The following is a 13,107-nucleotide window of genomic DNA, read 5'->3' as shown; positions in this document are numbered from 1 at the left end:
GCCAGCCAGACAGACATACACACATATACAGACACATACAGACACACACAGACACACACACACACGCATACACATTAACACACACAGACACACACACACACATTTACGCACACTGGAGAGCAGCCACCGTCTGAGGGCTGTTTGATGCTAACAATTGTTAGAGGAGTCTGAGAAACGTGTGGCCTGCAAACCTTCACACAGTGACAAGGCACCAGTTCCCCTTTGGCCGCAGTACATTGCTGCTCTCCCAAACACACAGGTGGGGGGACAATGAGAGAGAGAACAACCACTGTATGTACTCACACACACACTTACACATGTTCACAATGCAATGCTATACGCCCCCACGGTGACCCCACCTGACCCCTAGTACATCCTAATATGCCACTGAAGCTCAACCTGTAAAGTGTAATTTTATAGACATTTTGCCTTTATAGCAGTCAGATTATTAATAGTATTTTGACCAAGTAAGTAAGTGTACATTTTGTAAAAACTCAACTCCTGATCCAGTCTTCTTCATCACTGACTGCACTCTAAATAAATATGACATATTGTGGCACCTGATCTACAGATTCCATCTCAACTGTTTCTGCTCTACACCAACTAAGTAAGATGCTGACTTTCTTGACAGAGTGACTATAGCCATACAGTAACGTTTTCGTTTTTTGACAGCTGACAGAAAGAGTTGTCAATGCTTATATTATCAGTTGTCAGTGGTTACTTGTAATGTATGTATGTGAAATGTCTATTTTTTTATTGAGTTTCATTATACAGTATAATGTAGGGGAGGGGAGGGGAGGGGGGATAGGCCATACAACAGGTGTGACCGCACCCCCCTCCCCACATCGCTCCATCCCCTCATGAGGGTTTTAAATATCCCTGAGACCTGAACTTGGTTGCCTGAGGCCTGAACTTGGTTGCCACCTCGCCAGGACTCTTTGGGACGATGATATCCCACCCCACCTTCCAACCTCAAATTACAGCAATTCCACTTCCCATGAATCCCAAACAACCATTACCTCAAACACAACGGGACAAGAGTAACACACATCATCAAATATATTCTCTTTTTTTAAATAGATCTTCAAAATAGATTTCAATTCAAAAGATGTTCAATGGTGCTGTATATCAGGAAATACATTTTGATTTTTGAAGCCAGTTCCCAAAAAATGAGGAATCGTTTAGATTCTCTAGACCTTTTACCAGTGCCGCTTCTTCAAGTCACCAGATTTTCAGATTCCTACAGGGCCCGGCTCTGGTCAAAGGTATGCACTATTAAGGGAATAGGGCCTCTGGAGGCCAGCATCCTAAACCCCAGGCCTAAAATTTCTACATTTGGAGGATCAGGGGCTTTGGCTTGCCTTCGCTGGCATGCTGAATTAGCAGCATGGAGCCCTCCTCGTCAAAGCCCCCCCACACTCTCACATCTGATTGAATTGTATTTTTTTACCAGGTAGGTTGACTGAGAACATGTTCTCGTTGAAACCAACAACCGTGCAGGGACAGAGATGGAAGGAAACAGAGATAGGCCTCTAGCTACAACATCATCAGGATGAAGAATGCTGCACTTTGTCTTTAACTCTGATCCGCAAACAATTATTAGACAGGAAATCTGAAATGGACCAAATGCTACAGGTTTAAAATGTGATTCTGTGTTCATGTGTTGCTTATTTATGAGGCCGTGTGTGTGTGTGTGTGTGTGTGTGTGTGTGTGTGTGTGTGTGAAAGAGAGAGAGAGGGGGGGGCTTTGCAAGGACAGCAGTGAGGGGAGGTTCATTAATGTGCCGTGGGCTCTGTGATTAATGATTGCAGAGGGGATAAATTGCTTAAATAGGGGAGTAGGATTTACAGCTGAGCGCCTGTCTTATATGAGGAGGGGAGCGAGGGGGGGGTTCTAATTTCAACAGGCGTGTCTCCTGTCAATAGGGCTAAACTGCTAGGACCTGTCTAGGATCAGTTCATCCAGGGTAAATGCTAGCCTTGACCATTAGGAAGTAAACACAATACTGATCTTAGATCAGATCATGACCTTCCTTTTGTCTTTTACTTCCTGATGTCATGGGCCCCAATGTCCTGAGTTGTAACTTGTGACCAATGACGAATCTCTCATAAACTACAGCCTATCACTGGAACAATACTCAGGCACTGGTTACTGTGACAACACCCAATCACAGCTCTTGTAACTGCCAGACTGAGGATTACCATGTTGTCAAATGTGAATAATACCAAACTCAATCTAAGATATACACTTTCAGTGTGAATATTACCAAACCCTATGTAAGAGATGTGCCATTTATATTTTCAGTGTCAACATTACCAAACGCAATGTAAGAGATGTGCCATATATATTTTCAGTGTGATGTGCCATGCCATTCAATTTTTATTTAACCTAAGGCAAGTCAGTTAAGAACAAATTCTTATTTACAATGACAATCTACACCCGCCAAACCCGGACGACGCTGGGCCAATTGTGCGCAGACCTATAGGACTCCCAATCACATTCGGTTGTGATACAGCCTGGATTTGAACCAGGGTGTCTGTAGTGACGCCTCTTGCACTGAGATGTAGTGCCTTAGACTGCTGTGCAACTCGGAGCCCTGAGTAATTACAGTATTCCAATTGTTAGAGATTGAACGGGATCTTAAGCACTTACAAATTCATAACATATTGTATGAATTGGAATCCGTAACATACTATACCATACAAATATTTTTTTGCAGGATGCAACATATCAAATTAAATGGATGACATTGTACACAATAGTGCACAATTTTCAAGGGACCCGTTTTCGGCTCCTGAATGCTACTTTCAAAAGTTATACAAAAGTCTGAAGATATACAAAACCTCTTTAAAGGGAGGTATGACTATAGGTGTCAGTGTAAGTGTTGTCGCTGAGTCACAATCACCAAACTCCTCTGAGCTAGCAGTTCTATTTTGTTATGACCCCATAAAACAGGATTCTGATATCAGATTATATACACACGCAGAAAGGGTTTTACTGCTGAAAGTGGCGATGCTGTTTCACACACATACACAGACACACAGACACACACACACGCACACACACACACAGAGAGCGATACACACACACGCACGCACACACATACACACAGACACACACACCGACACACACAGACACACACACACACACACACACACACATACAGAGAGCGATACACAGTACACACACTCCTCAGCCCTTCCTGCTCCCTCCCAGGACTCCTAGCTCCACTAAGGTAGTTTATAGAAGCCTCCCTACATGGACACAGCTTCTGGAATAGCAACTGCCATCTGATCTCACTACAAGCTCTCTATCTCTCTCTCACCTCGCCTACACACACACTCTCTGTTCGGTTGGCCAGTTCAGTTCTGTCTTGCACTCACTTGCAGTGCGGGCAGTGTCAGACGGACAACTTATATCAGTGAAAAACGCATTCTCAAGCAAGTACCATTGAACTCTGGTCCCACATCTGTTTGCGCTGCCTTTAGTCCAGTGGTCGAAACACTCATTGTCAAATACTCAACATCATTTCCTGACTCTCATAGACACATAGACACCCTAATCTCATTCAGTCTATCTCATTCAGTCTATCCTGTCTATCCTATCTCCCCTAGTCTATCCTATCTCCCCTAGTCTATCCTATCTCCCCTAGTCTATCCTATCTCCCCTAGTCTATCCTATCTCCCCTAGTCTATCCTATCTCCCCTAGTCTATCCTATCTCCCTAGTCTATCCTATCTCCCCTAGTCTATCCTATCTCCCCTAGTCTATCCAATCTCCCCTAGTCTATCCAATCTCCCCTAGTCTATCCAATCTCCCCTAGTCTATCCAATCTCCCCTAGTCTATCCAATCTCCCCTAGTCTATCCAATCTCCCCTAGTCTATCCAATCTCCCCTAGTCTATCCAATCTCCCCTAGTCTATCCAATCTCCCCTAGTCTATCCAATCTCCCCTAGTCTATCCAATCTCCCCTAGTCTATCCTATCTCCCCTAGTCTATCCTATCGGCTACATTCTGTATTTGCCTCTTTTTTGCACTAACTCTCTTTCACTGACTAATAACATGCACACATATGCATACAGACGCCACACACACACGTTCACACGCTGCTGCTAGTCCCTTTACCCCTATCTATACGTACACTACATACAGTGCCTTCAGAAACCCCTTGACTTATTACACATTTTGTTGTGTTACAGCCTGAATTCAATAAATACAAAATCTCACCCATCTACACACTATACCCCATAATGACAAAGTGAAAACATGTTTTAATAAATGTTGGCAAATTTGTTGAAAATGAAATATCAAATCAAATCAAATGTATTTATATAGCCCTTCGTACATCAGCTGATATCTCAAAGTGCTGTACAGAAACCCAGCCTAAAACCCCAAACAGCAAGCAATGCAGGTGTAGAAGCACGGTGGCTAGGAAAAACTCCCTAGAAAGGCCAAAACCTAGGAAGAAACCTAGAGAGGAACTTGGCTATGTGGAGTGGCCAGTCCTCTTCTGGCTGTGCCGGGTGGAGATTATAACAGAACATGGCCAAGATGTTCAAATGTTCATAAATGACCAGCATGGTCCAATAATAATAAGGCAGAACAGTTGAAACTGGAGCAGCAGCACAGTAAGATTAGAAATATCAAATTTACGTAAGTATTCAATACATGTTAGAATCACTTTGGCAGCGAATACAGCTGCGAGCCTTTATAAACTCAGCAACAAAAGAAACGTCCCTTTTTCAGGACCCTGTCTTTCAAAGAATTCGTAAAAATCTTAACTTCACAGACCTTCATTGTAAAGGGTTTAAACACTATGTCCCATGCTTGTTCAATGAACCATAAACAATTAATGAACATGCACCTGTGGAACGGTCGTTAAGACACTAACAACTTACAGACGGTAGGCAATTAAGGTCACCGTTATGAAAACTTTGGAGACTAAAGAGGCCTTTCTTCTGACTCTGAAAAACACCAAAAGAAATATGCCCAGAGTCCCTGCTCATCTGCATGAACGTGCCTTAGGATGCTGCAAGGAGGCATGAGGACTGCAGATATGGGCAGGGCAGTAAATTGCAATGTCCGTACTGTGAGACGCCTAAGACAACACTACAGGGAGACAGGACGGACATCTGATCGTCCTCGCAGTGGCAGACCACGTGTAAACAACACCTGCACAGGGTCGGTATATCCGAACATCAAACCTGCGGGACAGGTACACGATGGCAACAACAACTGCCCGAGTTACACCAGGAACACACAATCCCTCCATCAGTGCTCAGACTGTCCTCAATAGGCTGAGAGAGACTGGACTGAGGGCTTGTAGGCCTGTTGTAAGGCAGGTCCTCACCAGACATCACCAGCAATAACGTCACCTATGGGCACAAACCCACCGTCACTGGACCAGACAGGACTGGCAAAAAGTGTTCTTTACTGACGAGTCGCGGTTTTGTCTCACTAGGGGTGATGGTCGGATTCACGTTTATCGTCGAAGGAATGAGCGTTACACCGAGGCCTGTACTCTGGAGCGGGATCATTTTGGAGGTGGAGAATCTGTCATGGTCTGGGGCGGTGTCTCACAGCATCATCGGACTGAGCTTGTTGTCATTGCAGGCAATCTCAACGCATATAGCCATGTTATTTTCTACTCACTATATATAGCCATGTTATTTTCTACTCACTACATATAGCCATGTTATTTTTTACTCATTATTATTCGTTATTCACTTTGCCAATATTCCAATTTTGATCTTTAACTTATCGTTAACTCTGCATTGTTGGAAAATGACCCGTAAGTAAGAATTTCACTGTTAGTCTACACCTGTTGTCCACAAAGCATGTGACAAATAACATTTTATTTGATTTCAATTGATATCTACTTCTCGACCAACACACACACAGACACACACGGACACACACGGACACACACAGACACACATAGACACACACGGACACACACGGACACACACAGACACACACAGACACACACGGACAAACACAGACACACATAGACACACACGGACACACACGGACACACACGGACACACACGGACACACATTGACACACACGGACACACATTGACACACACGGACACACACGGACACACACGGACACACACGGACACACATTGACACACACGGACACACATTGACACACACGGACACACACGGACACACACGGACACACATTGACACACACGGACACACACGGACACACACGGACACACACGGACACACACGGACACACACGGACACACACGGACACACGGACACACGGACACACACGGACACACACGGACACACACGGACACACACGGACACACACGGACACACATTGACACACACGGACACACATTGACACACACGGACACACATTGACACACACGGACACACACGGACACACACGGACACACACGGACACACATTGACACACACAGACACACACGGACACACACGGACACACATTGACACACACAGACACACACAGACACACACAGACACACACAGACACACACAGACACACACGGACACACATTGACACACACGGACACACACGGACACACACGGACACACACTGACACACACAGACACACACGGGGACACACGGACACACACGGACACACACGGACACACATTGACACACATTGACACACACAGACACACACGGACACACACGGACACACACAAACACACACAGACACACACGGACAAACACAGACACACATAGACACACACAGACACACATAGACACACATAGACACACACAGACACACACAGACACACACACACCATCAAAGCCTACTTCCTTGGGCTCCCTGAGCAGCTTACAGGCCTTACAGAAAGACAGTAACCACAACAACAACCAGTGATCGTTTTCTTGATGGATCAATATCTACTACTCAAAGATAAGCTCTCAAGCGTCCACGCCAAGCCTATGAACACTGACTGAGGTTGCAAACATAGTGCACTACAGGTCCATAGGGCTCTGAAACTGAATCTGGTCAAAAGTAGTGCACTATATAGGGAAAGGGTGCCATTTGGGACACAGGCTATGAGAGTGATCCTCTTCCTACGGGAATAAGTCCAATGCGGAGTGGTTCACATTACATAGGCCCCTATAAAATCAGTTTCATTTTTAGCCTGATTCCATTTTGTTTTTCCCCAATTTATTTTTCTCCGTTTGTGTTTCCAGCTTTCCGTTTCCCCCAGTTTTTTCAGCTTCCCGTTTTCCCCGTTTTTTCAGGTTTTAACTCTCAAAATCACACTTTAAAAAAAGAAAAACAACTAAATTGGATGTTCTCAGTCCACAACAATGCTTAAACTGCATCAGGAGACCAATTTTGAGGTCTGGGATAAATGTTTTTAAACCATTTTTTAGTATGTAGTTACCCTTTAATGGGAGTGACCACCAGCAAGAGAGTGTTGTTTGGTTAGCCATGTTTCTGGGACGCTCATATGATTGCAGATTTTGCAAAACAAACGGCTACTGGATTGATGCAAATAATCATGATATCATTCTGCCAGGTACACAAAAGCTACTTTGTAGTTAACATTTAATTGAGTGCAGATTTTATAGAGCCCTAATTGCATACTCTGGGTTTTCAGCTACTAACTGGCTAGCTAGCTGAATAACTGCTTGGCATCTCAGTAGCTCATCCTAACACTATTCGAACCTATATATAACCTATTACATATAACGGCAGCAGCCTCAGCCTCACATTCTGGGTTTCTTAGAAGAGGAAGGTGTAAGCTTACCATCCACAGGGGAATGGCCTCCCTGATCATATTAAGTTGACGTCTGTTGTTTCTGAGTGTGAAACTGTGAATAGTCCACATCCTGTCATCACTGTGGTGATGAGGGCCCTCCTTGGCCAACTTAACACTCTGTGGTGATGAGGGCCCTCCTTGGCCAACTTAACACTCTGTGGTGATGAGGGCCCTCCTTGGCCAACTTAACACTCTGTGGTGATGAGGGCCCTCCTTGGCCAACTTAACACTCTGTGGTGATGAGGGCCCTCCTTGGCCAACTTAACACTCTGTGGTGATGAGGGCCCTCCTTGGCCAACTTAACACTCTGTGGTGATGAGGGCCCTCCTTGGCCAACTTAACACTCTGTGGTGATGAGGGCCCTCCTTGGCCAACTTAACACTCTGTGGTGATGAGGGCCCTCCTTGGCCAACTTAACACTCTGTCTATTTTATGTTTTGCCTTGGGGCTTGAGTGCCTCCCGAGTGGCGCAGTGGTCTAAGGCACTGCATTGCAGTGCTGGAGGTGTCACTATAGACCCTGGTTTGTTCCCAGGCTGTGTCACAACCGGCCGTGATCTGGAGTCCTATAGAGCGGCGCACAATTGGCCCAGCAACGTCCGGGTTAGGGGAGGGTTTAGACGGGTTGGCTGTCATTGTAAATAAGAATTTCTTCTTAACTGACTTGCCTAGTGAAATAAAGGTTAACAAATATGCTTAATAACATTATAGTAACCTTTTTTATTGTATCAGTTACACAGAACTTGAAATACAGTAGAAACGTACAATACACTATTCCTTCTTAGGCTTACGGCACTTTCACATAAAAGTATTGGATCAAATCATACAAAATAGCTCCCTAGCTCTCTATTTGCAGAAAAGAATGGCTGTGACAGAGGTAAAGCCAGAGAGGACTGGGTATGTGAAAAGAAATCGTTTGCACCTTCCTCTCATCCATCATCCTTTCATTCTGAAATGCTTAGGCGGCCAACGCTCAGATACAATATATCACACCACTGTAACATGCTAATGACACTAGTGGCTTGTAAACTTAGTGACAAAAAACCTTGCCTTGAGACCTGAAGACTTGAGTTAGCGCCTCGTGTTAGGCTATTACCTAGGCTTTAGCTCAACGGGCTAACACAGTCTTGCGGCACTGGTTCGAACCTTGGTCAATCGCACTACTTCACCACTTAGGACCAAGTGAAATATCAAAATCCGACCCTATACATGAAGGTTATATAGATAAATATACACCCAAAGTCAAAATGTACAAGTCACCGGCAGTGGCAATAAACTAAAATGAGTGTGTCGTCCATTTCTGAAGCCGTATCATGTTCAACAGAGTCACAGTGTGTTGACAAACACTTTATTACTGAGCCTGTCTGCAGCCAAGGGTTTTTCCACTGAAATCTGGAGCATGGGGTTAGAACAGGTGCCCAGAGCCTCTTTCAGATCCATTTCACCACGGAATGATGCAGCTTTCTATATTTATTACATCAGCTTCTTGAGCTGTTCCTTAAAGTGTGTGTGTGTATTCTTGTGTGGTGTGTGTGTGTATTCTTGTGTGGGTGTGTGTGTGTGTGTGTGCGCGCGGCTGACAGGCACATATCGACTTACGCTCTATGAAGATAAACAGCTACACAACAACTTGTTGAGAAACAGAGAAGGTGTGAGAAAGACTGTTGGAGAGGGAACTGTCCAGGAGAGAGAGAGAGAGAGAGAGAGAGAGAGAGAGAGAGAGAGAGAGAGAGAGAGAGAGAGAGAGAGAGAGAGAGAGAGAGAGAGAGAGAGAGAGAGAGAGAGAGAGAGAGAGAGAGAGAGAGAGAGAGAGAGGGAGAGAGAGAGAGAGAGAGAGAGAGAGAGAGAGAGAGAGAGAGAGAGAGAGGAGAGAGAGAGAGAGAGAGAGAGAGAGAGAGAGAGAGAGAGAGAGAGAGAGAGAGAGAGAGAGAGAGAGAGAGAGAGAGAGAGAGAGAGAGAGAGAGAGAGAGAGAGAGAGAGAGGAAGAAGAAGGGAGTAGAAAAGACAGCGAGAGATGGGGGAGGAACAGAAAGTGTTCAGGAGTATTTTTAGGACATGTTTATTCGTGGGCCTGAAACGAACCGTTGGTGTACTTCTATACGAGCCCCGTCTCTCCTCTCCTCCATTCCTCCTCTCCTCCAGAGTGGCCATCTGTTGACGTCTCTCACCCTTAAGGCCCTGTGAGCTCCTGTACAGTCACTGTGTGAAGGAAACTGTCCCATCATAGTGAGACAGGGGAGTTCCATAGACTCAAACTAAGAAATAGAATATAGAATGACTGACTTCTATGGACTCAAGACCTGAAATGACTCCATACATGACCTAATGAATGCTTGTATGCATATACAGAGTGATTTTTTTATTCTGGTAAACTAATGGTAATTAAGTATACATAGGCCTAACCACAGGCCAAAGCTATGGGTGCCCAAATATAGAAATGTAAGCCTATGACAGCTTAGCTGACGAACAGTCATGTATGGCCAGTTTGGTCATATGCTCAATGAATTCCCTATTGTAGTATGGTTGTCCCCATCCAAGTTTAGGCCAGACCATAGAGCATATGCAGGCGAGGCGGACGTCATCGCTAACTGTCACATCAGACCATTTGACTTTTAGGTTTGACAGCTAGAGCTCATTAAATGCACCTGTCAACCTCTTCCGCGAGTAGGGCAAGGCCAACTGATCGCTAAGACAACGGGTGGGCCCAGGTCCCTTCACAACTCTCTACTCTAGGCTACACGACACTTCCTCAAGCACAGACTAATAATGGACACTCCCTTAGATAGACAACTTGTAGTTTTGAGAGATAGAGTTTAAAAAGCATTCCGTTTCTAATATATCAACGTATATCTCTATGTGTATAGGCCTGCTTTTATTGTGTAGGTCTAACTATTGACTGGTAGGCAGAAACATAGCTTAGGATTTCTGTAATTGGTCAAGTTGTGCCTGTAGTGCATTGTGACCTGTTGGAAAAGTCGTGCGTAAAAGTCCCTATTTGTTGTATTGGTAAGCTTAAATATGTGGGGGTGGATATATATAAGTGCCTCTGGCAGGGAAATAAGTGAAAGTCAACAAATATCTAACCGCTCTGCTCATAGCTTCCAGAACTGAGAGGGGCAGGTCCGTGCTCCAACTCCTTAGCTCAGCAGCCAAGACGCAACCACCCACTCTCTCTCTCTCGGTCGTTTATGCTGTTTCATTTGACAACTTTAATAACTTTTAAAGGGGATTTAGTAGCCTACGTGACATACATTTGGTTCTGCCCGTGGGTGCTTGTTGAACTAATAAAACACGCGCAACGAGTGGGCTAGACTCAAGCCAGACACACAAGCGCCCGTAACGCACAACGGCCGCTCTAGCCAACACTCAACCGCCACAGTGACTTCACTCACCCACCGCCCGATCCCAAAGGTGGCCTACCTTTCGCTGCTGTTTCTCCCAGGCGGGGTCCAGCAGTAGGTCCCTGTCCCACTCATCCTCTGGCGTCATGTACTGGTGTTCCTCGTTCATCATATAAGAGGTGGTGTATTGCGCTTGGGTTTCGACAGCCATCATCACGCCTTGTTGGGGTTTCTAGTACCCCCTTCTGATTATGTAGAAAATAAACGAGAAGGAACCCTCCTTGGGCTTGAAGAGTCGCTGTCTGTCAGGTGTGCTGGTCAGGAGAAAGAAGAGGCAGAGGCAGAGTACAGACTGCGGCGGAGGTGCAGCTCCCACTACCAGAAGCTCTGCTTGGCGGGTGCTTCTTTCCAAAAGTAGCACACGTGATCGCACCCCAAAAAGTGAGATACCGGGCGCACAGGTATCGGATTCACCCTAAAAAGGTGCAATGGGCGGGGTTGTGGTTGGGGAGTTGACCTATCCTGGGGCAGGGAGGACTGAGCGGGATGGAGACGTCAATCACACCGCTTACTGACATAATTTATAAGCAAAAGCTTGTGGAGTGCACCTGTTGCTTCTGGTAGGCACCACTATCCGGGAACCTTGGTACATCTGTCCCCTACACCCTAAGCTTAACCTCTACCCTTACCATAACCTTAAAGGGAAATAACACCACTTTTCAACCTCATATTCATCATCTCCAGCACCACCCCAACATCACCTTCTGTAGCTCAGTTGGTAGAGCATGGCGCTTGTAACGCTAGGGTAGTGGGTTCGATTCCCGGGACCACCCATACGTAAAATGTATGCACACATGACTGTAAGTCGCTTTGGATAAAAGTGTCTGCTAAATGGCATATATTATTATTATTATTATTAACATACACTACATGATCAGAAGTATGTGGACACCTGCTCCTTGAACATCTAATTAAAAAATCATGGGCATTAATATGGAGTTTGTCCCCCCTTTGCTGCTATAACAGCCTCTACTCTTCTGGGAAGGCTTTCCACTAGATGTTGGTACATTGCTGCGGGAACTTGCTTCCATTCAGCCACAAGAGCATTAGTGAGGTCGGGCATTGATGTTGGGTGATTTGGCCTTGCTCACTGTCGGCGTTCTAATCCATCCCAAAGGTGTTCGATGGGGTTGAGGTCAGGGCTTTGTGCAGGTCAGTCAAGTTCTTCCACACCGATCTCAACAAACCATTTCTGTATGGACCTCGCTTTGTGCACTGGGGCATTGTCATGCTGAAACAGGAAAGGGCCTTCCCCAAATTGTTGCCACAAAGTTGGAAGCACAGAATTGTCTCGAATGTCATTGTATGTGTAGTGTGTAGTGTTAACATTTCTCTTCACTGGAACTGAAGGGCCTAGTCCGAAACAGACCATTATTCCTCCTCCACCAAACTTTACAGTTAGCACTATGCATTGGGGCAGGTAGCGTTTACCTGGCATCCGCCAAACCCAGATTTTTCCTTTAAACTGCCAGATAGTGAAGCGTGATTCATCACTCCAGAGAAGGCGTTTCCACTGCTCCAGAGTCCAATAGCGGTGAGCTTTACACCACTCCAGCTGATGCTTGGCATTGCGCCTAGTGATCTTAGGCTTGTGTGTGACTGCTCGGCCATGGAAACCCCTTACATGAAGCTCCCGACGAACAGTTCTTGTGCTGACGTTGCTTCCAGAGGCAGTTTGGAACTCAGTGTGTGTTGTAACCGAGGACAGACCATTTTTACACGCTACGCGCTTCAGCATTCAGCAGTCCCGTTCTGTGAGCTTGTGTGGCCTACCACTCTGAGGCTATATGTGTATGTGAAAATGTTGCATTTCTATGTTTTGTAGTAAAAAAGATACAAAAGTATTTCCAATGTCATCAACCAATTAGTGGACAATAAGGAGTCAATTAATAATTACTGCCTACTCATAATTGTTTAAAATCACGATGCATACTGATGAC

At 45.4% G+C, this 13,107-nt stretch overlaps 1 protein-coding gene across 1 annotated transcript in view; it reads right to left on the bottom strand.

Moving 5' to 3' along the window:
- LOC118369182 (alpha-actinin-3-like) overlaps positions 1–11,501 on the bottom strand; it is a 79,423-nt gene extending 67,922 nt beyond the window's left edge. The window contains exon 1 of the mRNA XM_052497378.1: positions 11,187–11,501. Within this exon, the coding sequence (XP_052353338.1) occupies positions 11,187–11,321 (135 nt within the window). The 5' untranslated portion in view covers positions 11,322–11,501. The remainder of the gene's footprint in view (positions 1–11,186) is intronic.
- Positions 11,502–13,107: the final 1,606 nt, after the last annotated feature.

The sequence above is a fragment of the Oncorhynchus keta genome, chromosome 35 (assembly GCF_023373465.1).
Source record: "Oncorhynchus keta strain PuntledgeMale-10-30-2019 chromosome 35, Oket_V2, whole genome shotgun sequence".
In the NCBI taxonomy this organism is placed as follows: domain Eukaryota; kingdom Metazoa; phylum Chordata; class Actinopteri; order Salmoniformes; family Salmonidae; genus Oncorhynchus; species Oncorhynchus keta.
Note: the sequence above shows the minus strand (reverse complement) of the source record. Positions and strands in the feature narration are given on the sequence as shown.